The sequence below is a fragment of the Heptranchias perlo genome, chromosome 4, assembly GCF_035084215.1.
Source record: "Heptranchias perlo isolate sHepPer1 chromosome 4, sHepPer1.hap1, whole genome shotgun sequence".
NCBI classification, from domain to species: Eukaryota; Metazoa; Chordata; class Chondrichthyes; order Hexanchiformes; family Hexanchidae; genus Heptranchias; species Heptranchias perlo.
Window position 1 is genome coordinate 117,267,819 of NC_090328.1, and position 26,070 is coordinate 117,293,888.

Here is a 26,070-nt window from a genome sequence, read left to right on the forward strand (position 1 = left end):
TAATGCCCAGCATTAGAATTTTGAAAAAGTGGCCAGCCAGTTGCAATTAATATAATGGGAATAATGAAGCTTACAGTGGATTGAACATGCTGTAATACTAAAATTAGAAAGGTGTCAAACAAAAAAAAATCATTGTTTAATGCTGCATATATGATAAGATAAGCTATAGTTATTTTGTAATGTTTTCTGGCTTTTAAAGTTTAAATTTATGTACTAAATGTCTCATGTTCTTTGGCTGTGGTGTAATTTTTAAAAAATTTACATAAAAACATAAGAAATAGGAGCAGGAATAAGCCATATGGCCCCTTGAGCCTGCTCTGACATTCAATACGATCATGGCTGATCTTCTACCTCAACTCCACTTTCCTGCCCTATCCCCATATCCCTTGAATCCATTATTGTCGAAAAATCTATCGATCTCAATCTCGAATATACTCAACGACTGAGCATTCACAGCCCTCTGGGGTAGATAATTCCAAAGATTCACAGCCCTGTGAGTGAAGAAATTTTTCCTCATCTCGGTCCTAAATGGCTGACGTCTTGAGACTATGACCCCTAGTTCTAGACTCTCCAGCCAGGGGAAACAGCCTCTCCGTATCTACTGTCAAGCCCTCTAAGAATTTTATACCTTTCAATGAGATCACCTCTCATTCTTCTAAATTCTAGAGAGTATAGGCCCATTTTACTCAATCTCTCCTCATAGGACAACCCTCTCATCCCAGGAATCAATCTAGTGAACCTTTGTTGCACCCCCTCTAAGGCAAGTATATCCTTCCTTAGGTAAGGAGACTAAAACTGTACACATTACTTTAAATGTAATATATACTATATTTGTACATGTAGGAAATAGTATCTGCATAGTACAATTTTATTTTGGCATGTGTTTGATAAACACATTAAAACTGCTGTAATTTGATTATGCTGAATAAACTGTTTGCTGTATATCAACACTGTAACCTCCCCATGACTGTCCCTTTGGGAGTCATAGATACATTTTTCAATGTGGGGAGTGGTGTAAAGGTCACTCTTCCTCATTCATTCAACTTCAAATACAGATATGATATATTATTCCTGGGAGACAAACATGTCCTTGTGCTGTTATTTTGATCAGGTGATAACTCCATTTATAGATAAATTTAAGCAACAAAGACATGGGAAATCCGATTTTTGAATTTTTTTTTTAGGGGGCAGGTGGTTGTAATTAGTAAAATAATGCACTTTGTCGTGCTTGGTTCTCTTGGTAGCCCTGTACTAGTTTTGTTGAAAGTGGTGGATCAGTTCCAGGTTGACTTGTCTTTGTCCTCTGCACCAGTTTTTAAGTTTCAAGATATGTGTCAAAAGTCACAGATCCTTTCCAGGTATCCATGATGCCTGATTATCTTCTCTCTGATAATTGCATAGCTATAAAAAGTGTGAGTCCTGCTCCAAACTTGGCAGAAAGGCTTGCTGCAATTGCTATTGTAAAAAGCTATGTCCGAGTTTGTTTCTTGCCAGCACCGAGATTGTGAGCTCCAGTTCTTTGAAGCATATCTGTTTATCTGCAAGTCCGATAATGGGTTCACGTACAGGAAGCCCTCGATTGATCCAAAAAGATTCATCAATTAAGTAAAGTTATGGTCTTGTAAGATCAGGATGAAGGCGTTGACCCCCTCAGCTCAGATAGCTTCCTCCAGCATTATTCACAAAGTTACTCAATTTCAGGATTTTGCAGTTGCTGCCTGATAGCAGAAATGGTCTTGTAAAGTCTACAGTCAGTACACAGATCAGCGGTACACTGGGCAGTACTTGATAGAGTTGTCGCAAACTCCTCAAGTCTTCATTTGTATTCGGATCAAACTGGCTTTGTCCAATGGACCTCTCAATGTAACTTGAAAATACAAAGCCATTGACAGAAGAATCTGCTCTAATATTTTCTGCGCTTTTGTTTTCTGTCACACCAAACCTCTCCAAATGTGTTACAGCTGTTGACAGTTGGGCATGGGCATCCTAGTGCCTCACTCTCTGTTCTGATACCAGCTTACAAAAAAGCAGCACCTAGCTTCGTATCAGCTTTGTTCCATGTTCCTGTCCTGCCATATGAGTGATTCTGTTGAAACCCTCTTATTTTTAGCTGTTGAGAATTCTGGGAATCACTGCTGTTTCCTAAAATGGCAGTGGCATTGTTTTAGATGCTTTAGGTCTCAGAATTTGCAGAGAATTTTGAAGGCTGCAATCACTAGCTCATGAGCCCATCAGAAAACTTGTAAAATCTTGACCTGTGTTTTGCCTGCTATAGTGTGCATAACAACTGGCACAAATTGCACAACAACCTCTGCAGTCGAAGAAAAGAGAGATAGACAGTTAGGAAATTGAAATGTTTACCAGTGGCTCAATTGATATATTTGCTGCCTGGTGTGAAACTGAGCTGGTTGAACGCTATGCTGAGTTAGCTAATGTCATTGGCCTTTTCATTCCTGTGATCCCTGCGAGAAACTGATCAAAATTGGACTTGGCTGTGATGGCCCTTATGGTTGAAAAATCTGCTGTCACTTCCTGTCTAGGCTCATACATAAAGAATGGCTTCTTGGATGTGGTATCAGAGGGTGTCAACCTCCTGGCTCATGTGCAACTATATCCTGGCATGAGCCAGTATTGTCAATGTTCGCAAACTGAACTCCCTTTCCTGAAATTCTCAGTTGGGCCTATACTAAACGTATAGCACTGAATAACTCACCTGAATATACATGCTTTTGGCCCCATGGCAGAACAATATCTCATGTTTCCCAAGGAGGATGCTGGGAGAGTGTATAGGAGGAGAATGTTCATTAGGAGCATCAACAAGAAAAGGAAACTATTTCTCAGGATTCCTTCATTCTGGTATCCAGTTATATCTTTGGATGACTAACACCCACAGAGCTTCTTAACTGGTGCCCCACATCCTAGAGAGCCCTGACACCAGCAGTAATTCCATTTTAGCCCCATTGATGTATCCATAGCCGTGGCATCCCATGGGTTACAGCTCCCCCTCTTACATGGTCTGTCACTAAAGTAGTAGGAGAATAAGGGACAGTTGGCAGCGATTGATTCCAGAACAGACAGGCCATATAAAGATTTTTCATTGTCACTGAAGAACCGTTGTTTGCAAAGCCTGTAACTGACTTCCCCTGTGGCTTTCATGTACAAATTAAGTATGGAAAATTCCCAGTTCAGCACAAGGTGTCATTGCCCTAGTCTAGAAGGGAACAAAAAGGCACAATAGCTGGGGAAGACCATTGTATTTTCAAGATACTTTGCCAATAACATTGACATTGTACCAAGTTCATTGAGTCAAATTCGTACATAAAACCACTGAAATTACTGCAGCTATAGCATGTCTCTTCTGAAGTTAGGTCCAGTGTTCAGGCAAATATGTCACTTCAGACAGTTGTATTTCTACAACAGTTTGACATTTTCCTCAGTGCAGATGCTAGTACAGTAGCCCAAGGTGCTCTGCTCTTCAGATATGCATAGTTAAGGATTTCAGGGTTTCTTGTGCTTCTTCAAAGAATAATGTTGGAATTCCCTTTTCTGTGAAAAGGGCTGTTGAGTAATCAAGTTAAGATCATTTTGGGAGGTTTCAATCAATGCTACTAGACCCCATAAGCTGCCTGGTGGATATTCCAGTAGGGAAAACAAATCTGACATAATAGGATGTCATCTTGTCAGATTCCTTGGTGAGATAGACTGGGAATGCTATGTCTTTCATTACAGAAGGTTTTCTGCAAAATGGAGTAGGTGATTTTTCTCGGGGCAGTTATCTTTTGAAAGAATAAGTGTAGAAGCTGCCACTTTCAATGACCATGAAAAGAGAACCTTTAAATTAAGAAAACCATGGTTCTACTTCTATAATTTTACAGTTCCAAAAAGTAAAAAAATTTATACCAAATCTTTGAACTCATTCATATAGAATGAAAAGTTGAACATGCAAATGCATCTTGCATAATCCATTGGAATGTTTGGCAGTTATGGATCTCAAGGGTGTGGATTTTTACATACGGATTGGAGAATTTCACACAAAGTACCTGAAGTTTGAATCATAAAATCTTACAGCACAGAAGGGGGCCATTTAGCCCATTGTGCATGTGCCGGCTCTTTGAACGAGCTATTCAATTAGTCCCACTGCCCTGCTCTTTCCTCATAGCCCTACAATTTTCTCCCCTTCAAGTATTTATCCAGTTCCCTTTTGAAAGTTACTATTAAATTTGCTTCCACTACCCTTTTAGGCAGTGCATTCCAGATCATAACTTGCTGCGTAAAACAATGTCTCCTCATCTCACCTGGCTCTTTTGCCAATTAGGTGCGAAATATATAATACTCCCATTGGCCTCACATCAGCAACTGGAGTGCTCACCAGTCCTTATCCTGTTGCCACGTGTTGGTGAACTAGCACCTACATATCTATAATATTCATTATGTAGAGGACCAGAAGTCACTCGGAATTTTTACATAGGCATTGCTGTGACAGGACTTGTCTTGGACTGCCAGTTGAGAAAAGTCCTAAGTTGCATCTTCTTCATAGGGGTCCAGTTCCAAATTGCTCTGCATGTATACTGACTGCCACTGGAATGTTTTGGGGTTATTCAATTTACATTCTCTAAATTCAGATTAGAAAGCAGGAACCGGTTCGAAGTTTCGTGAAAATCCCTTGGTTGATAACAGTAGACATATCTGTCGTACCTGATACGAGGTTCTTCATGAGACTGTTGTAATTGCACAGCTGCCATTGGTCCCTTTCCTTAATCTGAGCTGGGTGACAAGCAACCCCTAAAGTGAATCAAGAAGCAGATGTACCCATGATTGCAGCTGCAGGCTCTGTCTGCATTTTATGCTGGATACTGATGCCTCTCTAACAGGATGGGGGTGCATGATCTGAAGGAATGTGGAGACACGCAAATCCTTATTTTTCAGACAGCATACTTGCAACAAATCATTGAGTCTGGACAAACTAGTATATAGCACAATGCCTGCCTACGGCTCAATTTGATCCAAATCTGGCTCAACTCAAACCCAACATCATCTGACCTAAAGAATGCATGTGCATTATGCGCAGCAGCCCAAAGCCAAACGCATGTTGTTGACTTCATTCCTTACACTCTGTAGAGCTGTCATCTGCTTTGCACCATCCCCCCTGCAGTTCTCCCTTTGAAGCTGGCAGGACGGCAGGTTTCCTTTCCTAAAGGACATTAGTGAACCAGTTGGGTTTTTATGACAATCCGACAGCTTCATGGTCACTTTTGCTGGTACCTGCTTTTTATTTCCAGAATTTAAAAAAAAAAGCTGAATTCAAATCCTCATGAGTTTGCGTTCTCTAGATTACTAGTCCGGTAACACAAGCAGTACGCTACTGTACCCTATAGGTCCTGCTGCAGTGAGTCTGGCAGCTGGACTTTGAAGTTGAAATTTTGCTGCTTGTCTTTTGTCTCATGGTACCTTGGTTGAAGCTGTTCTAAGAAAGAAAAGCAAGTCTAAAAATACATGTGCACTCACGCTATTCACGCTTCAATGCTCCATAGTTTTCCAGAAAGCTTATACGGTGAAATACTGTATTTCTCTTAACACTGTAGTATTAGTTTTAAATGGATAAATGGGAATTAGTTCCAGACATAGTTTGTACATGGGTATGTTTCTGACCTCTGCTTTGCTGGGCAGCCCCATTAGCATTGGGACTGTGAAGTGACGAGTAGAATTTGTTATTATGACTATACAGACTGATCATGAAATTCATCTCATACTATCTTATGGATGGTGTTCAATATGAAGAATTAAAATGGGGAGACCTCTTTTGTCCCTATCTAATTTTAAAGGGAGGCTGGAAATTATTTTGTGCATTGCAGCTCCAACAGATAATTGGGATGGCCATTTTATCTTTGAGCAGAGGCAAGAGAACAGGATTTTAAGCCACTGACTTCACCCTTAGAATAATCAACTTTAGTGGTAAATGTACTTACCACATTGCATTCTTTTCACTCAGACCAGTAAAGGGTAAAATAGATCTGATTAACTATACCTGAATCTTTTAGTTTATTTTCACACTTCACTTGTCAAGGCTTTATTAAAACTATAGCCCTTTGTTTTTTTGAACAGGTTGGCCTTTATGTGAAAAGAGGATATAACAAGGGATATATTGAACTTGAACTGTAAGTATAATCTAATATGGAAACTACCTATGTAAACTTGTTCTGTAAAATCCAGTGATGGTGCTGTAATGCCTAGCTTTGCATGTCCTAACTCATTCTATAATGCAGAGAACTCCTATGCTCCAACCAACCCTGCTTCTCAAATTCCCGTGAACTTTGTATTTAATCAGTGCTACTACTGAGCCAAGGCTGTTAACTTCATATACGTATTTCTAGCAGGCTTGTTGGAGAGCGATGAGTGGGAACCATGACTGGTCTTGAGTTCTGAAGAAAGGTCGTCGACCTGAAATGTTAAATCTGTTTCTCTCTCCGCAGATGCTGCCTGACCTGCTGAGTGTTTCCAGCATTTTCTGTTTTTATTACTGGTTTTTACCTCTCTGACCTGGGGACACTAAAATCAATTCTCAGTCTTAGCTATAAGCAAAATTGTCTGGAGACACACATTCCAGACAGTTTTAAAGACAGACATTCATGTCTCCAGAGCGGGCCAACTAACTCAGCAGTTTGCCCACAATGATGTTTGCCTGTATTTACAAATCAAAAGCATTAGAAATTACTTATTATCTTGGAAATGTTAAAAGCACGTAAACTTTGAGCTGCTGGTCAGACACCCAGACTGCTGAGAGTCAGTTGTAGACATGAAAGCGGGCACGCTATTTAATATGTATGTCAGATATCAAATGCAAATAAAACCCAAATGCCTGGAATCCCTATCTATTTGAATGGTATAACTGGTTAATAAAATATTTCCCTGCCGGGTAGCAAAGGACTTTTGTTTTGATGTGTTGAACCTTGTTTTGGAATGGTATTCCTATCCTTCAGTTCTGTTTACCTGCCTGATTCTGCATTGTGGCAGTGGGATGAGCTTCTTGAGATGAGCGCCCACGCTACATTAATCAAAGCGACAGTTAAAATATTCCGCAAAGCATACAAAGACCCTGCATTCTATTATTATGTTCCAGCGCACTTTAAATATTGTGTAATCCAAATATTGTACTGCTGGTTATTTACTGTATTCTCTTTTTCTGTGACCTGAACAATGTGATCTTGCAATGTGGCGTTTTCTGCCTTTTGGAGTGGACAGGAGTATGTGTTGGGTAGTGCGGGTGGAGCTCTTGATACTTACACCTGTGATACAAAAGAGTCATTATTTGTCCCGTGGCACGCATCTCATTTGTGATATGTGGAAAGTTGTACGTTTGGTGGTCTGCTAATGGAAACTGCTTTTTGCTATGAATACAAATAAAGAGAATTGGGAAAGAGTCCAAACCCTAACATCCACCCCCCCCCCCCCCCCCCACACAAAAAACACTAAAATCAACTTACACCGTGCTGACTGGGACCTCCCATTGGGGGAGCCTCAAAATAACAACTTCTCAATTAAAAGTTGTTTCACCTGTTAAATTATAAAAAGGGTTAAATTATCAGGACAGGTTGCATAGACAAGGCTTGTATTTCCTCGAATATATAAGATTATGGGGTGATGTAATTGAGGTGTTCAAGATGATTAAAGGATTTGATAGGGAGAAACAATTTCCTGTGATGGGGGTAGTCCAGAATAAGGGGGCACAACTTTAAAATTAGAGCTAGGCTGTTCAGGGGTGATGTCCGGAAGCACTTCTTCACAAAGGGTAGTGGAAATCTGGAACTCTCTTCCCCCAAAAAGCTGTTGAGGCTGGGGGTCAATTGAAAATTTCCAAACTGAGATTGATAGATTTTTGTTAGGTAAGGGTATTAAGGGTTATGGAACCAATGTGGGTAGATGGAGTTCAGATACAGATCAGCCATAATCTAATTGCATGGTGGAACAGGCTTGAGGGGCAGAATGGCCTCCTCCTGCTCCTATGTAATAATGAGGCAGTTGAAGCAATGTTGGTTTCTGTTTATTTTCTAAACTTTATAATTCCATTTCTAAACCGTGAAGACTGATTTCACTTTTGTGATTTTAAATAATTGCTCCTTTATAGCTACAGACCTACAAACAACCTTATTGTTAGTCGAGAGATTTCTGTGTCAAACAATCAATCTGTGTGGCAAATAAATGGAGAACATGCAACCCAGAAAATGGTTGAAGAACAGACCTCTGCTTTGAATATCCAAGTGGGCAATCTCTGCCAGTTTTTACCTCAGGTATGTGTTTATGCCAGAGTAAATAGAAAATGTAAGAATTAATGCAATTAAGGTTTACATCTCGGTGAATATTGTTCATGATATTCCTTATGTGGTCCTCTGAATCACACCGAGATTTGATGCATATGGTATAAGCCCACCATGAAAGCTGTAATTTTTAATGACTGCAGATTTTGTTTCCAGAATTGTGCCTTTATAGTATTACCAGCTGGCACTTTATATCAAAACCCATTCCTCTGAATTAATGCAAATATTGGTTGGCATCAAGTGTACTCGAAAAATATGCCCGCTTGACCTAAAAGCTTGCGACTCAATGACAGTGTGGAAAGTTGCAGGAAAGTAATATTTTATCTTAAAATGTAGGAGATCTTTAATAACTTGATCTCCCAGTAACAAACTGGGCCATTGATGTGGTGATCTGTGTATGATGCATTTACCGAGCCAGCATTGCTGCTTTGTTTCTCATTGAAGTTTTGTAAAGGTCATTCCCTTACCTGTCAGGGTGAGCATGAGATCTGGGAGAACTCAGGATAAGCTTCAAGCCTTGTTTGGTTGAGATTGGACTGGTTCCACTCATGCAGCTTTTTCTGTCTGGATGGCAAACGCTGGGGAGTTGAGAGAAGCCTCGTTGCAGCTGCGGCTTGTGCATGTGACGGGGAGAGAGGGCCGCATCAAGAGATTTTGAAGCTCCCTTCAAAAGAAAACGGCGCTGTGGTCCCTTTGTGTCTGCACGACTTCTTTTTCTCCCTTGTTCTCTCGCGCTCCCCGCCCCTTTCGCCCGCGCTCCCCTCCCCGCCCCTTTCGCCCGCGCTCCCCTCCCCGCCCCTTTCGCCCGCGCTCCCCTCCCCGCCCCTTTCGCCCGCGCTCCCCTCCCCGCCCCTTTCGCCCGCGCTCCCCTCCCCGCCCCTTTCGCCCGCGCTCCCCTCCCCGCCCCTTTCGCCCGCGCTCCCCTCCCCGCCCCTTTCGCCCGCGCTCCCCTCCCCGCCCCTTTCGCCCGCGCTCCCCTCCCCGCCCCTTTCGCCCGCGCTCCCCTCCCCGCCCCTTTCGCCCGCGCTCCCCTCCCCGCCCCTTTCGCCCGCGCTCCCCTCCCCGCCCCTTTCGCCCGCGCTCCCCTCCCCGCCCCTTTCGCCCGCGCTCCCCTCCCCGCCCCTTTCGCCCGCGCTCCCCTCCCCGCCCCTTTCGCCCGCGCTCCCCTCCCCGCCCCTTTCGCCCGCGCTCCCCTCCCCGCCCCTTTCGCCCGCGCTCCCCTCCCCGCCCCTTTCGCCCGCGCTCCCCTCCCCGCCCCTTTCGCCCGCGCTCCCCTCCCCGCCCCTTTCGCCCGCGCTCCCCTCCCCGCCCCTTTCGCCCGCGCTCCCCTCCCCGCCCCTTTCGCCCGCGCTCCCCTCCCCGCCCCTTTCGCCCGCGCTCCCCTCCCCGCCCCTTTCGCCCGCGCTCCCCTCCCCGCCCCTTTCGCCCGCGCTCCCCTCCCCGCCCCTTTCGCCCGCGCTCCCCTCCCCGCCCCTTTCGCCCGCGCTCCCCTCCCCGCCCCTTTCGCCCGCGCTCCCCTCCCCGCCCCTTTCGCCCGCGCTCCCCTCCCCGCCCCTTTCGCCCGCGCTCCCCTCCCCGCCCCTTTCGCCCGCGCTCCCCTCCCCGCCCCTTTCGCCCGCGCTCCCCTCCCCGCCCCTTTCGCCCGCGCTCCCCTCCCCGCCCCTTTCGCCCGCGCTCCCCTCCCCGCCCCTTTCGCCCGCGCTCCCCTCCCCGCCCCTTTCGCCCGCGCTCCCCTCCCCGCCCCTTTCGCCCGCGCTCCCCTCCCCGCCCCTTTCGCCCGCGCTCCCCTCCCCGCCCCTTTCGCCCGCGCTCCCCTCCCCGCCCCTTTCGCCCGCGCTCCCCTCCCCGCCCCTTTCGCCCGCGCTCCCCTCCCCGCCCCTTTCGCCCGCGCTCCCCTCCCCGCCCCTTTCGCCCGCGCTCCCCTCCCCGCCCCTTTCTCTCGGGCCCTCTCACAATTGTTTTTTACTCTTATTCTTTTGTGTTATCCTCTCTCCGTGTGCCTGTTGTTATTACTCGCTGTTTCTTTTTTAGTCTGTCCAGAGGCATGGAGAGCAGATGGGGCCAGCTTCAAAGGTAGAACTGGAGGGGGGGTGATGAAAAGCAGCTGATGATTGCTCTAGAGAGTGAGGAATGGAGTCAACAACATGTGTTTGGCTTTGGGCTGCTGTGTATCACGCACATGCATTCTTTGACATTCCTTATGATGTTAGGTTTGCATTGGCCCAGGTTTTGGTCATATAGGGCTATGGGCAGGTGTTGTGCTATTTAGCATTTTGTTTGGGGTGGGTGGGTGGTGGTTGTTCCAGGGTTGTGTTTGTTGATTTTGCATGGGAAGGGTGCAGACATCATAGCACTTTGAAGGTGAAATGGGTAAGTTTGTGATTTTTCTTTATTGATTTTTTTTTTTGTACGTTGGTTGTGTGATTAAGACTTTATTTTTCGGAGTATTTCGTGAGGCAGATGAGGAGCACCAAAGGAAGGGAGGGATGCCAAATGAACCCGCATTGAAGGGTGAATAGGGTGAGATGTACAGCTGTAGAAGTTTACAGTTGTAGGTTGTGATTAAAGCCATGAGGGATTTGTAAACGACGACCTGGATTTTGAATTCATTGCATTAGATGACACTAGAAGTGGGCAAAGACACAACTGAACAAGACTCAAGGATGTACTTCTCCAATGCCGTCTTATGTGTTCCACCCTACACAAACTTCAATTCAGCCAAAACTCTGCCCTGTGCCAAGTCCTGCTCAACCATTACCTGTGTCCTTATCAACCTCTACTGTCCTTCAGTGCCCTAGGTTCAAAATCCTTGTTTACAAATCCTTCAGTGGCTTTACCCCACCCTACCTCTGCAACCTTCTACGACCCTATTGCCCAGCCTTTTCATCCTCCACTGCTGGCCTAATATGCACTCCTCTCCCCTATCATTGCTACTCCATCAGTTGCAAGGCTTTCAACAGCCTTAGGTCTACCCTCTCTAAACCTGTATGCCTTGCTACTTCTCTATACACCTCAAAGTCTCCTCAAAACCTATCTTTTCAGTAGCAAAGTCAGTCAAAATCCTTGTTTAAAATTCCCTTTGTCGCCTCTAATTCTTCTACTGTTTAGCATCCCCCCTCTCCCACATGAAGTTCCTTAGGGTGTTTAGTACCTTTAAAGGCACTATAAAATTTAGCTTGTTGCTGAACCAATCTGAAATGACACTACTGAGATTGTTTTGGGATTTGATTGATTGAAAGGTCTTCGATTTTGCAACTGGATTGGTAGAAAAGATATTACAATACTATATTCATGCATACACAAGATGGTTGATAATATAGGTACTATTAATGTGCATGGGAGGTGAATATTTCACATTATGAGTGCTCTCACTGGAAACTCTAGACTTGAACGTACATCCAAAAAGGAAAAAAAAGTGTGTTCCTTTTGTGCACACAAAGAGCTAGTCTGTTTGGTCAAGGATATGCTGATAGGGTGAGATGAAGTAGGATGGAAGGAGGCTCGTGTGGAGTATAAACATTGGCACAGACCAGTCGGGCCGAATGGCCTGTTTCTATGCTGTAAGTTCTATGTAGGGGTGCAGGTCTGTGGAATGTCACAAATAACAGAATAGGGAAGAAAACAAATGTAGAAGAAAGCAATTAGGGATTTGGGGAGGAAGAATAAGCACAATGATTTAGCTGCAGTACTATATTGGTGTATTGTTTGCCAAATCTTGCATTTCATCCAAGAAAATTGGTGAGTAAGATATTCCATCACTGATTTGGACTTCTTGCTAGAAAAGTTTTATTACATCTGCTGCTCCGGATTCTTTGGAAGCAGATAGAAGAATATCTTTGGACTCAATTTTTCAAGAGATAAAAGCTGTTCATGCTGCAGAATAAACATGCTTTCCTTTTTTATGTTTTTATCTTTACAGAAATGTTAGTGACATCTGGAGTGAATGTCTTTTGTATAAAGTTGCTGTATTGAGCATTTCAATCTGCTTGTAACTATCTAAATTTTATTTTTTGTTTACCATTAATTATTATTCATACTTAATTTACAGGAGAAAGTTGGAGAGTTTGCAAAAATGTCAAAAATTGAGCTATTGGAAGCAACCGAAAAATCAGTTGGCCCACCAGAAATGTACAAATTTCACAGCGATTTAAAAAATTACCACGAGAAGGAGAAAGAACTTGAGGTATAGAAGGATATATTTTTGTTTTGTAAACATTGTCTGGCTCCTTTCTAGTAGCTTCAGAGATTTATTTAATGTATTTCTAGAATACATGTAAAGAAAAAACGGCTGCCTTGGAGAAAATGAAGCAAAGAAATGAACGAAATGAGCAAGATGTGCAACGGTATTACGAGCGACAGCGGCATTTAGATAAGATAAAGATGCTGGAAAGAAAGAGGCCCTGGGTGGTAAGTTACGACATTGTAATGACGTGAGAAAGCATTTTACTTCAGTGATTCGAGACTGATCAGAATTCTGGTTTGTAGGACAATGTTGACACTATTGGTTTTCAGTGAATATAAACTCCTATGACTCTGATGACATTGGTACTTTTCCTACCCATGAAACTAGTTTTGTGCTCCAGGTCACAAGGTTCTAGGCTCACCATGTAGAATAAGTTGTTTATCATCAGGTCGAGACTGTACAGAGTTAAGTTAAATTCTTCTGAAATTAATCAGTTCCATATACAAATGGAAAATTCCCATTATCCTTTATGGCTAAACACCAGGGGCAGTGTCTCCCAGAACATTCTCTCTGTTTCCACCCCCCCATACACGCAGCATTGTGAGCTGTCAAAACTTATTTTTTCTTTCCTATCATCAGCAACAGCTGTAAAAAGTTGGCTCTGCATGGAGAAAAAGTTCACATTAATAGTCAATGTCTTTAATGTTGTAATGTAGCTAATAGCTCTTGCTCTTTCACAATATCTGTAAAAGTTGTAAGAATCTTGGGTTCAGCATGAAAGAGATCCATTGCCAAAACAAGATACCCGTGCTGATGAGAGATCAAATGTGCGTAATTTTCATCAAATCTGTGGGGGAGATTTTGAGACCTCCTGTCCGACGAATTCAGGACGGTAGAACGTACCGCCCTATTCCCGCCGTTGCCATTTTGCTGGGGTAGCCAGAAGAGCAGCCCGAAGCAAGTGCAGGGCTAATTTAGGCATTTAAACTGGGCTCCTGTGATATCAATAAGACCCCAATACCATTTTAGGACTCAACTAGGCAGAACGTGCACCATACAAGCTCCGCCCAATATCAGCATGCCGGTTCAGCTGAAGAGGAGCCCAAAAGTAAGTGCTTGCTTATTTTTGTAGGGGCAGGGCGGAGCAGGAGTGCTTCTCCAGGCTACACAAAAGTAACCTGAGCTGCTACTCGAAGTTACAATGTTGGGTGCTCTGAACAAAGAACGAAGAGTGCAATACAGAATGAGGGAATGATTGTACCAAAATGATATGGTGGAGAATCTTTCAATAGAACAATTTGAAAGGATTCACTATCACCCAATCCCATATAATTCCTATTTGGTTGTTGAACGCTCAGAGAATGAGGTAGACAATATCCATTGTAAATAATCTAGCACCCTTTATTTTCACTGTTTTGAAACTTTTTTTCTAAAACAATTACAACTAGTTGCTTTAGTAAACGTCTAACTGTTGCTCATTTTTAAGGAATACGAGGCTGCTCGACAGGAGCATGAAGAGGTGAAGCATTTCCGTGACCAGCTAAAACAAGAACTGAAAGCCCTAAAAGAAGACCAGGTTCCCATGACCAGAAAAATTCAAGCTGTTGAACGGCAATGTAGGGAGCAGGAGGCAAAAATAAAGGAAAAGGTGAGACGTCTGGTTGTTGCTAGAATTTCTGCTTTTAGTCATGGTAGCTATATAGCATTTCATAAACTTTAAAGACTCGTATAACTTGAAGTGCTGCATGTATCTAAACTATAAGTAAACTGTGAAAAGCATCATTTAGCACACTTAATTGTGGAGAAACAGGGCAGAATTTGTTAAACAACTATGGTATGATCTGTTGAGAAACTCTCTTTTTCACATGGGTGAGGAAGGTTTGGCTCATCTTAGTTCATCCATCCAGAAAAAAACAACAGTCCCCCTATCATGACTTCCAAAAGTTTATTAAATGATTCCAGGGTTTTTCCTCCATTACTCTACTTGGAAGCCCATTCCATGTGTTGATCGCTCTTAAATCCTAAATTTGCCATTTACTAGTTATTCAAACCTTTTTTCTTCCCAATCTCCTCCTTTCCCAAAGGCGTTGTTGATTCCTTGCTTGTGAATGATTCCATAGGTGCCATCTGTTGCCTCACTGAAGTTCACCATCGTTCATGTATGAGCCTAAAGTAGTTATGATCTGGAATGCGCTACCTGAAAGGGTGATGGAAGCAGATTCAATCATGGCTTTCAAAAAGGAATTGGATGTATACTTGAAGGAAAAAAAATTTGCAGGGCTACGGGGGAAATGGGACTAACTGGATTACTCTTACAAAGAGACAACACGGGCTTGATGGGCCGAATAGCCACCTCCTGTGCTGTAACCATTCTATGATTCTATGAAATGGTGAGTGTTGGTTGAGATCAGCCAATGCAGAAGGGAGTGGGAGTCAAAATCTGAGATCACTTTCATCTGTATGTCTCAGCTAATCACTAGCCATTAGGGGAGACCAGGAACTCTCTTTTTGATTGTATACTTTTAGTGATGTCTTAAATTATTTTACCTAAACTAGCAGTTTGATATATTACAGTTTAAAATGGTCTTGCACTGAGATCCTATATCACAGATACCTGCACTGTAAGTGCCTTAATTGCCCAAATTAATGAGCTGACACCATTATTATATTTAATTTTTCCTGGTAGATTAAGTTTCTATTTTTTTATTATTACTATGAAGTAGACCATTGCAAGAAAAGCTGTAGATCTTACTCGTTTTATTTTTATTGGAAAAATTGTGAGGTTAGCGTATCATTTGTGTTTAAAACCATAAAGTGAATTTAAGAGATGGAAGCTGAGAAATTTCTCGTGTGCAACCCAAAATGAGGAATTAGAAGTCAAAATTGTAAGACATGACTCCGCACTCATTTTCTTACTTGAGGTTTTAAACGTGTAGGAGGTAAATGTCACTCAGCATGTAATTATTGAGTCTTTTAAGAAGGAAGTAGAAGAACACCAGAGAGTGGTTAGAATGTGGAACTTGCTACCATGTGGAGTAGTTGAGACGAATAGCATAGCTGCATTTAAAGGGAAGCTAGATAAATACATGAAGGAGAAAGAATAGAAGGATATGCTGATAGGGTTAGATAAAGTAGGGAGGGAGGAGGCTCGTGTGGAGCATAAACACTGGCATAGACCTATTGGGCCGAATGGCCTGTTCCTGTGCTGTAAATTCTATGTCATTCCATGTAATAGCACGGTCTTGACAGTATAACACTAGATTGGAGTAAGCTTGGATTGACTGGTCTTCTTCCTCCTGTTCTTTTTGTATTTTGTGCTTTTGATGAATCTTTGTGCGTGAAAGAAGGTGGAGAGTTCCTTGGGGAGGGGCCTTTTTATTACATGGGAAAGGGAAGTTGTGTTACTAAATCTTAGTGAATGCCCTGTGATTTTTTTTTCTTACGCATGCAAGAAGCCCTCACTAGTCTTAATCCACGGTACAATATCCAATGTGATGTCCATCCATTCTAATTTGATTTAAAATAATGTGCACAATGCTTAAACCAAGAGTTTTTCTGTAATAACATAACTCAATGGAATGACTGCAGTTGTCTGGTTTTGTAGGTGTCAGAAATTAAGAAAATCTCGCTGGAGTGCAAACAAAAGCAAGATTTATTGGAACGGAAGGACAAGGAGGTTGGTACAACTTTACCTTTGGGAAACTTTACAACCATTTTTGAGCCCTTTGTACTCCTCAATGAGTGAAGTGGTCTTCTCCGACCATGTGTCGTAATTCCAACTTGAGAAGAATAATTTGTGTGCAACAATGTGATTTTGCCAACTTCCAACACCAACCACCCTCATGGCCATTCTGAAAAATTGTAATTATTTAATAAAAATTTATATCTACTTGTATACCTATATGTATTATTTGGGCAGAGATGCTGTATGTTTGGTTTCCTCCTGGGGTGTGAATGCTCTGAATCTGTATAATTATGGTTTAGATATGGGGAACTGAAGCTGCAGCTAGTGGTAAAAATGGAGCTGCTATCGTGATTGGGACCGATGATGCTCACTTAATTAGGGGAATTTCTATTGAGGTGTCATCTAGAGGCATGACAGGGCATGCTGAAGCCCAAGAAAGGAGTGTGTGACATCCATACCGATTTTAATATATTATGGATACATATTATTTAAGCTCCATATCCCCAACTAGTATCTGCGTACCCTTGTGACAATAATTGTGGCTGACACCAAATAGGGAACTGAAATAGCGCATTTGAATTCTAGATTTTTTTTTTCCCTGGTTGATCTGCTGCTGCATTTTGTCCTCTGAACACGACCGGGTCTGTGCCAGGTAATCCAAGCAATCCTAATCACTAAAACGCGGTTGGGAGACTTGATTTGTTCCAACACAATATTTGAAATAATTAGTAAATATTTCAGAGTGCATCATGCCGGCCCTGCAACTATTCTAAGTTTACTCACAACAGCACAGTTTGTAGTGGGTTAATTTCAAAGCATCACAGTGTATCAAATTGTTTATTAACATCGGTTTGATTGCTATATAATTTAATTGCGTTCAAAGCAGCACAGTTTCAGTCACTGAATTAGAAAAACGCAGTATAAATTTGTAGCTATGCGCAACAACCTGTTGAATGTCTTCCCCTAATGATTCAGTGAGCTTTTTCTAGTTGCAACTGATCCATACAAAGAAGGTCCCAGTTCCAATCTCTGATAAATGCCGCGTTAATTAACCTCATTTAGGGCGACAGTAAAGGTGCCGTGATTGGCTTCGACACCACTGGATTAAGGAGGGAAAATGAGCCAGGAATCCTCACTCCTGCTCGCTATCCAGCAACAGTAGCCATTTGGTGTGATATTTATTTGACAATTACTAGAACACACCAGGACGGCATAGACGGGTTAGCAGAATGGACAGACAAGATGCAAGTTAATGTGAATAAGAGTGAGGTAATATATGGGGGTATATGTACACAAATCGTTGAAGGTGGCATGGCAGGTTGAGAAAGCGGTTAAAAAAGCCTACGGGATCCTCGGCTTTGTAAATAGAGGTATAAAGTACAAAAGTAAGGAAGTCATTATGAACTGGTTCGGCCACCACTGGAGTATTGTGTCCAGTTCTGGGCACCGCACTTTAGGAAAGATATGAAGGCCTTAGAGAGGTTGCAGAAGAGATTTACAAGAATGGTTCCAGGAATGAGGGACTTTAGTTATGTGGATAGACTGGAGAAGCTGGGGCTGTTCTCCTTGGAACAGAGAAGGTTGAGAGGAGATTTGATAGAGGTATTCAAAATCATGAAGGGTCTAGACAGAGAACATAGAGAGAAGCTGTTCCCATTGGCAGAAGGGTCATGAACCAAAGGGCATAGATTTAAGGTGATTGGCAAAAGAACCAACAGTGACATGAGGAAAATCGTTTTTACACAGCGAGTGTTTAGGATCTGGAATGCACTGCCTGAGAGGAGTGGTGGAGGCAGATTCAATAATGGCCTTTGAAAGGGAACTGGATAAGTACTTGAAAGGAAAAAAATTGTAGGGCTACGGGGATAGGGCAGGGGAATGGATTGCTGTTGCATAGAGCTGGCGTGGACTTGATGGACTGAATGTCCTCCTTCCGTGCTGTAGCCGTTCTATGATTCTAAGAGGAAAGAAACTGGAATGGAAACATAGACGATGTAAAGACACTGAAAGTTGTAGATGAACAGAGACCTATTGGTTTAAATACTTAATTCCCTGAAAGTGAGTGTGCAGCCATAAAAAAAAAGCCAGTAGCATTTTGGGGTTTATAAATAGGGGCATAGAGTATAAGACTAAAAGGCAATAATGAATTTATACAAAACATTGGTTAGGCCACAGTTACTTTAATGAGTAACTGCACACATTATTCTAAGATTAAAACCATAGAGAGTGTACGGTGTAGATTCACCAGGATGATGCCAGGGGTGGAAAACTATAGTAATGAAGAAAGATTTGAGGTACTAAGATTATTTCAATTGGAGCAGAGAAGGCTAAAGGCATTTAAGAGAGGTTTTTCTGAAGTTTTTTAATAATGAATCCAATAGACCTTTAAAAAATGAAGCACTTTGCATTGCATGTGCTTCACAATAGGAATATTGGAACGGGAGTAGGCCATTCAACCCCTCGATCCTGTTCCGCCATTCAATTAGATCATGTCCGATCTATATCTTAACTCCATCTACCCGCCTTGGTTCCGTAACCCTTAATACCCTTGCCTAACAAAAATCCATCAATCTCAGTTTTGACATTTTCAATTGACCCCAGCCTTAACAGCTTTTTGGGGGTAGAGAGTTCCAGATTTCCACTACCCTTTGTGTGAAGAAGTGCTTCCTGACATACCCCTGAATGGCCTAGCTCTAATTTTAAGGTTCTTTGCTCCTTGAAGCTGAGTAGTGATGAAAGTAATGCAGTACCATTGTTGCACATTATTTTTATTGGACTATAATTACTACTTTTCTAGTTTACATGAACTTAGTGTAATGTTGATGTCTTGAAGCAATTTTCAAGTTGGAGAGGATTTAATTCAGTTCTTTAATTTGTCTAGTATTTTGATTTAATTTAGTGAAGGATTTTTTTTAAGGTCGAAGAAGTTCAGCAAAATTTAAGAATGAAAAACGATGAGGAAATTGACCGCCAGAAAAGAATAAGCAACACAAAGAAAATGATAGAAGATTTGCAAAATGAACTGAACGCAACGAGGAATTACGACCATGTGCAACCTGAGATAGACCAAATCAGTAGTGCCCTCCGGAAAGTTCAAGAGGATAAGGGAGCCGCTGATAGTGAAAAAGCAGAACTACGAAGGGAGAAGGAAAATCTGGAGAAAGAGAAAAGGAGTAAGTGCGTTGCTGAAAGATTGCAAATTCCAGTGGTTCAAGATGTAGGGGTGGGGAGTTGGGCAAGCCAGGTATGGAGAATATCAAAATCTAACAAGCCGCGAGCAAACGAGTGAACTGGTGTTGCAACATCTGACTTGTATCACTCGAGTAGGCTTCCAGACTGCAACAGAAGTCATCAAATGGAACAAGATAAACTGTAGGTTTTTCTAATAATAAGTGGTTTTGGTGGATGGTACGATCAAAATGGGTCCAATGTCCTCTCTCGTTTGTACTTGTCAGGACAAAAAACTGGTGGCAAAATTTAAATTACAAGGTGAATTTTTATGGTGAAAAACGATGAAATGTTGTAATATTCAACTTAGAATCCTTTATATTAAAAAAAATGAGGTAAATATTTTTGCAGTGGTTCATAAATTAATCCCCATTAATAGACACTTGAATTAATCATAGAATCATACAGCACAAAAAGTGGCCATTTGACTTATCATGCCTGTGCCAGCTATTTGAAAGAGGTATCCAATTGGTCCCACCCCCCCCCCCCGCTCTTTCCCCGTAGCCCTGCAAAGTTTTCCCCTTCAAGTATTTATCCAATTCCCTTTTGAAAGTTACTATTGAATCTGCTTCCACCGTCCTTTCAGGTACATCATTCCACATCATAGCAACTCGCTGCATGAAAAATGTTTTCCTCATGTTGCTTCTGGTTCTTTTGCCAATTACCTTAAATCTGTGTCCTCTGGTTACCAACCGTTCTACCACTAGAAACAACTTCTCCCTACTTTATCAAAACCAATCATGATTTTGGACACATCTATTAAATCTCCACTTAACCTTTTCTGCTCTAAGGAGAATAACCCCAGCTTCTCCAGTCTCTCCACTCATCTGAAGTCCCTCATCCCTGGCACCGTTCTAGTAAATCTCCTCTGCACCCTCTCTATGGCCGTAGCATCTTTCCTAAAGTGTGGTGCCCAGAATTGGCCACAATACTCCAGCAGGGGCTTAACCAGTGTTTTATAAAGGTTTAGCATAACTTCCTTGCTATTGTACTCCATACCTCTATTTATAAAGCCAAGGATCCAATATGCTTTTTTAACAGCTTTCTCAACTTGTCCTGCCACCGTCAAAGATTTTTGTACATACACCCCCAGGTCTCTGTTCCTGCACCCCCTTCAAAATTGTACCATTTAGTTTATATTGCCTCGCCTCTCCTTATTCTCCCTACCAAAATGCATCACTTCACACTTCTGTGTTAAATTTCATCTGCCATGTGTTTGCCCATTTCACCAATCTGTCTGTGTCTCCTGAAGTCTGTTACTGTCCTCCTCATTCTTTACTACTCATTGTTTAATGTTGTTATACTCTGCCTGAGGCATCATGTAGCAGCTATTAATCTTGAATTACTGTCAATATAAAAAGTGGGTGACCTGTTGAATAATGTACAACTATTTAAAACATAGAGGTTATGACTAATATCAAGAGGCTTGAAGACATGATGAATTTTAAAGAAGGAAAGCTTCGCGATCGGTTCAAAGATACATACAATGCTGTCCTGTGGTTGAGAAAGAACAGGAGTAAATTCCATGGACACATCTATGAGCCAATAATGCTCGAGGTAAAGAATCCTTTTTTAATATCTACTAGTGAATCTCCGGTATCATTGTTTACAGTTAGTCAGAGGAAGTGGTATGTCTTTTAGTCATGTTTGTGTTCTTGTTTTATGTGTGTGTCTTTGTTTTTGTACTATTGTTCAGAGTATCTAATGACACCACTGTGTCAGCCAATGAATTGGAGACTGGGTGGAACTTACAGCAGATCTCACAAACTGTATTTAAACAGCAGTCTATTTAAAAAGAGTCTCTACGAACTACACCAAACAGAACTCATGGCTGAAACTGCAGCAGCATCTCCTGATAGGTTGATTTCTGCAGTAAACTGCAGTGAGTGGAGGATAGTTACATAATACAAATTATGTTCATAAAATCAATCCCAGTCACTTACAGCAGTGCAGTCTCCAGGCGTGATTGATGGGGGAGTTTCCCAATCATCTCCATTCTGGCCAGGAACAGTGGTGTCACTGTGTGGAGCCACTATTGTTTTTTTAAAGAGGTTACAGCTCCTGTCTGAAGCAAGTAAGAATAATGGGTATTCTGTAATACATTTTAGAGATTGTAGCATCACCCCTGGAGCAAGTAAGAATAGCAGGCTTTATTGTTATGTTCTCTATCGATTTCAATGTACAAGTTGGGGGGGTGGTGGAGGAGGGGGCGGCTGGGGATGTTAGTGTTACCACTTCAATGATTTTAATGCATCGAGAGTCGATCTTCTGTAACATTGCATTTTGGTTGTTGAGAGCAAATGTAGTCTTCAGGTGAAGTGGGGTTAGGGGATAATTGGACCAGAGGTGTAATTCAGTTGCCATTTTAAAGTAGTGTATTCTGTCCTTATTCTTGTATAATACTTTGATTTTATTATAGTTAAATAGCAAAGCATACCACCATTTCGGAAGCAGAGAAACAGGGTTGGGTTGCAGCAAAGGAGTTTCTCAGGCTAACGAGCTAGGAGAGACAAAACTGGGGCTTAAAGTTAAATCATGAGGACTGGCTGCATAGACTCGGCTCATATTCCCTTGAATATGGAAGATTACGGAGTGATCTAATGGTGGTGTTTAAGATGATGAAAGGATTTGATAGGTTAAAGAGAAACTATTTCCTCTGGTGGGGGAGTCCAGAACAAGGGGGCAGAACCTTAAAATTAGAGCCAGGCCGTTCAGGGGCGATGTCAGGAAACACTTCTTCACACAAAGGGTAGTGGAAATCTAGAACTCTTTTTATCCACCACCCCCCCCCCCCCCCCCAAAAAAAAAAATAACTGTTGTGGCTGGGGGTCAATTGAAAATGTCAAAACTGAGGTTTTTGTTAGGCAAGGGTATTAAGGGTTATGGAACCAAGGCGGATAGATGGAGTTAAGATACAGATCAGCCATGATCTAATTGAATGGTGGATCAGGCTCGAGGGGCTGAATGGCCTACTCCTGTTCCTATGTTCCTTAGCCTCTACAGTGCTATTACTGGTGGGAGAGTATAATTACAGTCTGGCAAGTTTACATAGGCCATTTCCATTATAAATGTTGACAAAAGAATGTATAATGGCAAAAGTTGGCAGGAAGTAAGATTTCATATAATAGATTTATTTTTATTCATAGATTTCCTGTGGCATTCTCGTGGCAAGTTGGAGAATTTACTTCTATGACAATAGGGGTGTTTATGCCATGTATGGCACCACATCAGGACTATTGATTTACAGCGATTAAGTCAAATTCCATTTTTATTAAAGGGTATTTTCCTGATTCATCGAAGATTAAATTCCATAATCTTGTTTGTTCAGTGAAACCTGCAAAGGAGTGGGCTTTTTTATGTATATTCGTTTACCTACTTTTTTTTATGTTACCATTTTTAAAGCTGAAAATACACAGCAAGATGGACCAGTTGGTGTTCGATGACTGGTATTTAGCAGTACTGGATGGGGGAAGTGAGATTTGGCTGTATCGGGGGTAGTCCTGGGCTTCTGTGTGGGGGGGATCCTGGATTGGCAGAACTGGGTTGGGCCTCCAGGAGTTTGACAGTGCTGCCGTATGGCTGCTTGAGTTTGACAGCATGGGAGGGAGGGGGTGCCACTTGAACTGATATCACCTTAAAGGTGGAATCTGGTATTTGGCAGACCTACGGTTGGAATGTGAGGTTTGGCTGACTAGTGGGTTCTTAGTGCCTGCCAGAAAGTGAGGGGGTGGGCAGGGAATGTGCCTGACCACACTGGATGAGGGTGAGGCAATCCTGTGTCTGGCAGCACTAGCTTGTGACTTTCTAAACAACAACTTGCATTTATATAGCACCTTTAACATGGTAAAACATCCCAAGGCGCTTGAATTTGGTGTTATGTGATTAATTCCTGGACGCATATCCGTTTACCTGTCTCTCTCTCTCTCTCTCTCTCTCTCATATACACACTGTCTGACTCACAACTGTAAGAAAATCTTAACATTCCAATTATTAACTGTCAACAAAACTGTTTTCAAAGTTCAATTTGATTTTTAATTTGAAAAATTAACTCAAATTGAAATGAGGAAAGATGCTCCATGTGTGTATGTGCCTGTCTCTCTGACAGCTGTTAGATCAACAAAACCAGGTTATAATTAGAAACTTTATACCTGATTTCAAAGTTTACAGTGTATATATATTTAGAAGTTTATAGAACACAACAAAAGCTGCAACAAGTGAGCAAATAGTAGCCTGTCTTTTTCTGTCTCAGCCTTTTTTTTAAGCACACAATATAAACTTTACCTCAGTAAAGCTTTTGAAATTAGTCCTCTAGCTTTTCTTCAAATAATTTTGAAAAACAACTGAGTAGAAACTACTAGAAGTCAAAAAATAAATATTCGATCAGTACATCTGACTGGCAATGATGCATCCTGAGCAATTAGATACAATGTTGATGCTTTGGCTGCACAATCCAAATTCATCTGTGTCACGATTCTGGGCAAAAAATAACAAAGCTCAGGCTCTTGCTAGAGATACTTCATTTTCAAATAAAAAGTTTAGTAAAGGCATCAAAAGATAGAAAGGACAATTCAGTGGATAATTTTAATCGAGTAATTTTAAAATAATGGACTTATTAATTTTGTTTAAATCCTTACTTTGCCCATTAGAAATTTCAGTTACTGAAAAAAAAATTCAAATCAAAAATCTTTGGAAAGCATTTTGAGCAATTTATGGAGGGAAAGATAATGTAGCGCCACCTGGTAGCTAGATTCTGGAATTACTAGTAGTGAGTTTACTTAAGCGGTTTCTATTATAAATGTGGACATAGGAATTTATAGGAAAATAGTTGCCACAAAAGTGTGATAGTGACAACAGGAATTAACGTTTTGTAGATAGGAAATGCACGCAAATGCAAGACTTTTAGTAAGTTGCGTTGATATTGATAAGATATTTCGCAGTGTTAATATATCATTTATAATTAATTTTGAAAATATTATTTTCTCCATGATCAATACTTGGCTAATGTTTTGAAATTTTAATTCATGGGAAACCCTTTACACAATTTACAATTTCCTAGACCATTTGAACCTCGGACATTCCACTTACCATACAGCAGTTTGTACTGAATGCTTTGACTTGTGTTAGTTACTGTATTTTGTTGTCATGTAAAGTAGCAGTTTGGTGTCACTTGAACCTGTTGCTACAATATGTTAAAATTGCCATTTCTGAACTGTGGAATAGAACTTTTAAAACTCAGACTCTATTTTTACCACTGTTTGCTGCACCCTTAGTTTTATTCTGACCTTAAATGGAAATGCACATCTCTTCCATTGCTAAAGCTGCCTCCAAGAAACTCAGTTTCCTTGATTGTGTTAAGCTCTTTTCTCTTTCCCTCAAAGGGTCTTAATTCTAAAAGCCCCAAATCTGTCCGAGACTTGAATAATGCTCCAATATAAAGAGAAGCTCTTCTATCAGCTCTTTCTCATTCCTGGATAGGATACAAGAAAAAGCATATCTGATGGCAGCTCACTTCTAGCATTCACCCTTCTGCATTGCAGTTTTCTTGTCTTTCATCAATGGGGAATTCAGGAGAAACTTCTTCACTGAGAGTGGTGAGAATGTGGAACTCGCTACCACAAGAAGTAGCATAGATGCATTTAGGGGATGCTAGATAAACACAAAAGGGAGAAAGGAATAGAAGGATAGATGACAAGCGGTGGGAGGAGGCTTGTGTGGAACATAAATTGGACATGAATTTAGATTTGAGGTTAGGATCAGATCAGCCATGATCTTATTAAATGGCAGAGCAGGCTCGAAGGGCCGATTGGCCTACTCCTGCTCCTGTTTCTTATGTTCTTATAAACACCAGCATAGACCTTTTGGGCTGAATGGCCTGTACTGTACATTCATAGAATCATAAAATTTACAGCACAGAAGGAGGCCATTCGGCCCATCGAATCCATGCCGGCCGAAAATCAGCCAACTAGCCTAATCCCACTTTCCAGCACTTGGTTCGTAGCCTTGTAGGTCACAGCGCTTCAGGTGCACATTCTATGTACTTCTACTGCTATTATGATCGGTGTAGCTTTTATTTGTTATACAAGCTTAAAAACCTGCATTGAAATCAAGACTTATTGCACAGTCTCCTACTTTAACTTATTCCTAATGAGGATCTCAGAACTGGTACTCCTTTAATTTGCCCTTCTTCCTACAATCTTCCAAGACTTTTGAAACCAAAATTTGGCAACACCTCATTTACCACATCACCTTTCACTCTTCTCAACCTTGTTGGTGTCCTGTACTTTAGTGGCCTTGGCCCTTCACCTTTCTCATTAATAATTAAAAATAAAATGAACTACCTTTGGAAGTACAATGCCATGGAATCCATAAATGGCGTTTTCAACACCCATGATCAGTAGATTAGTCTGAAATTAAAAGTCTGGGTTATGCTTGCAGCATGATTTTTCAAAAGGAAGTGTTTTACCAATATTTTATCTTTGTTTCTAATTTTCTTCTCTTAACTTCGCAGCTTAATATGAAGGATTCAAGAAATGCTAAGTACATTGAAAATCATATTTCAATGAATGACCTGAGGGCGTTTGTTTGTGTGAACATGGATGACATGGGTGCATTCCTCAGTGAGGTGCGTATAAGCAAAGACGTCCACAAATAACATTTGCACT

At 41.7% G+C, this 26,070-nt stretch overlaps 1 protein-coding gene across 3 annotated transcripts in view; it reads left to right on the plus strand.

The window, feature by feature from the left end:
• Positions 1–26,070, plus strand: part of smc5 (structural maintenance of chromosomes 5) — a 77,130-nt gene that overhangs the window by 14,692 nt on the left and 36,368 nt on the right. For all 3 annotated transcript variants that reach the window (XR_010962741.1, XM_067983528.1, XM_067983527.1), the window contains exons 3-11: positions 6,103–6,155; positions 8,123–8,285; positions 12,361–12,495; positions 12,579–12,719; positions 13,982–14,143; positions 16,100–16,171; positions 19,098–19,353; positions 20,811–20,965; positions 25,917–26,030. Coding sequence is in view for 2 of the 3 variants with exons in the window: in XM_067983528.1 (XP_067839629.1) it covers positions 6,103–6,155; positions 8,123–8,285; positions 12,361–12,495; positions 12,579–12,719; positions 13,982–14,143; positions 16,100–16,171; positions 19,098–19,353; positions 20,811–20,965; positions 25,917–26,030 (1,251 nt within the window). In the remaining variant the exon portion in view is untranslated. The remainder of the gene's footprint in view (positions 1–6,102; positions 6,156–8,122; positions 8,286–12,360; positions 12,496–12,578; positions 12,720–13,981; positions 14,144–16,099; positions 16,172–19,097; positions 19,354–20,810; positions 20,966–25,916; positions 26,031–26,070) is intronic.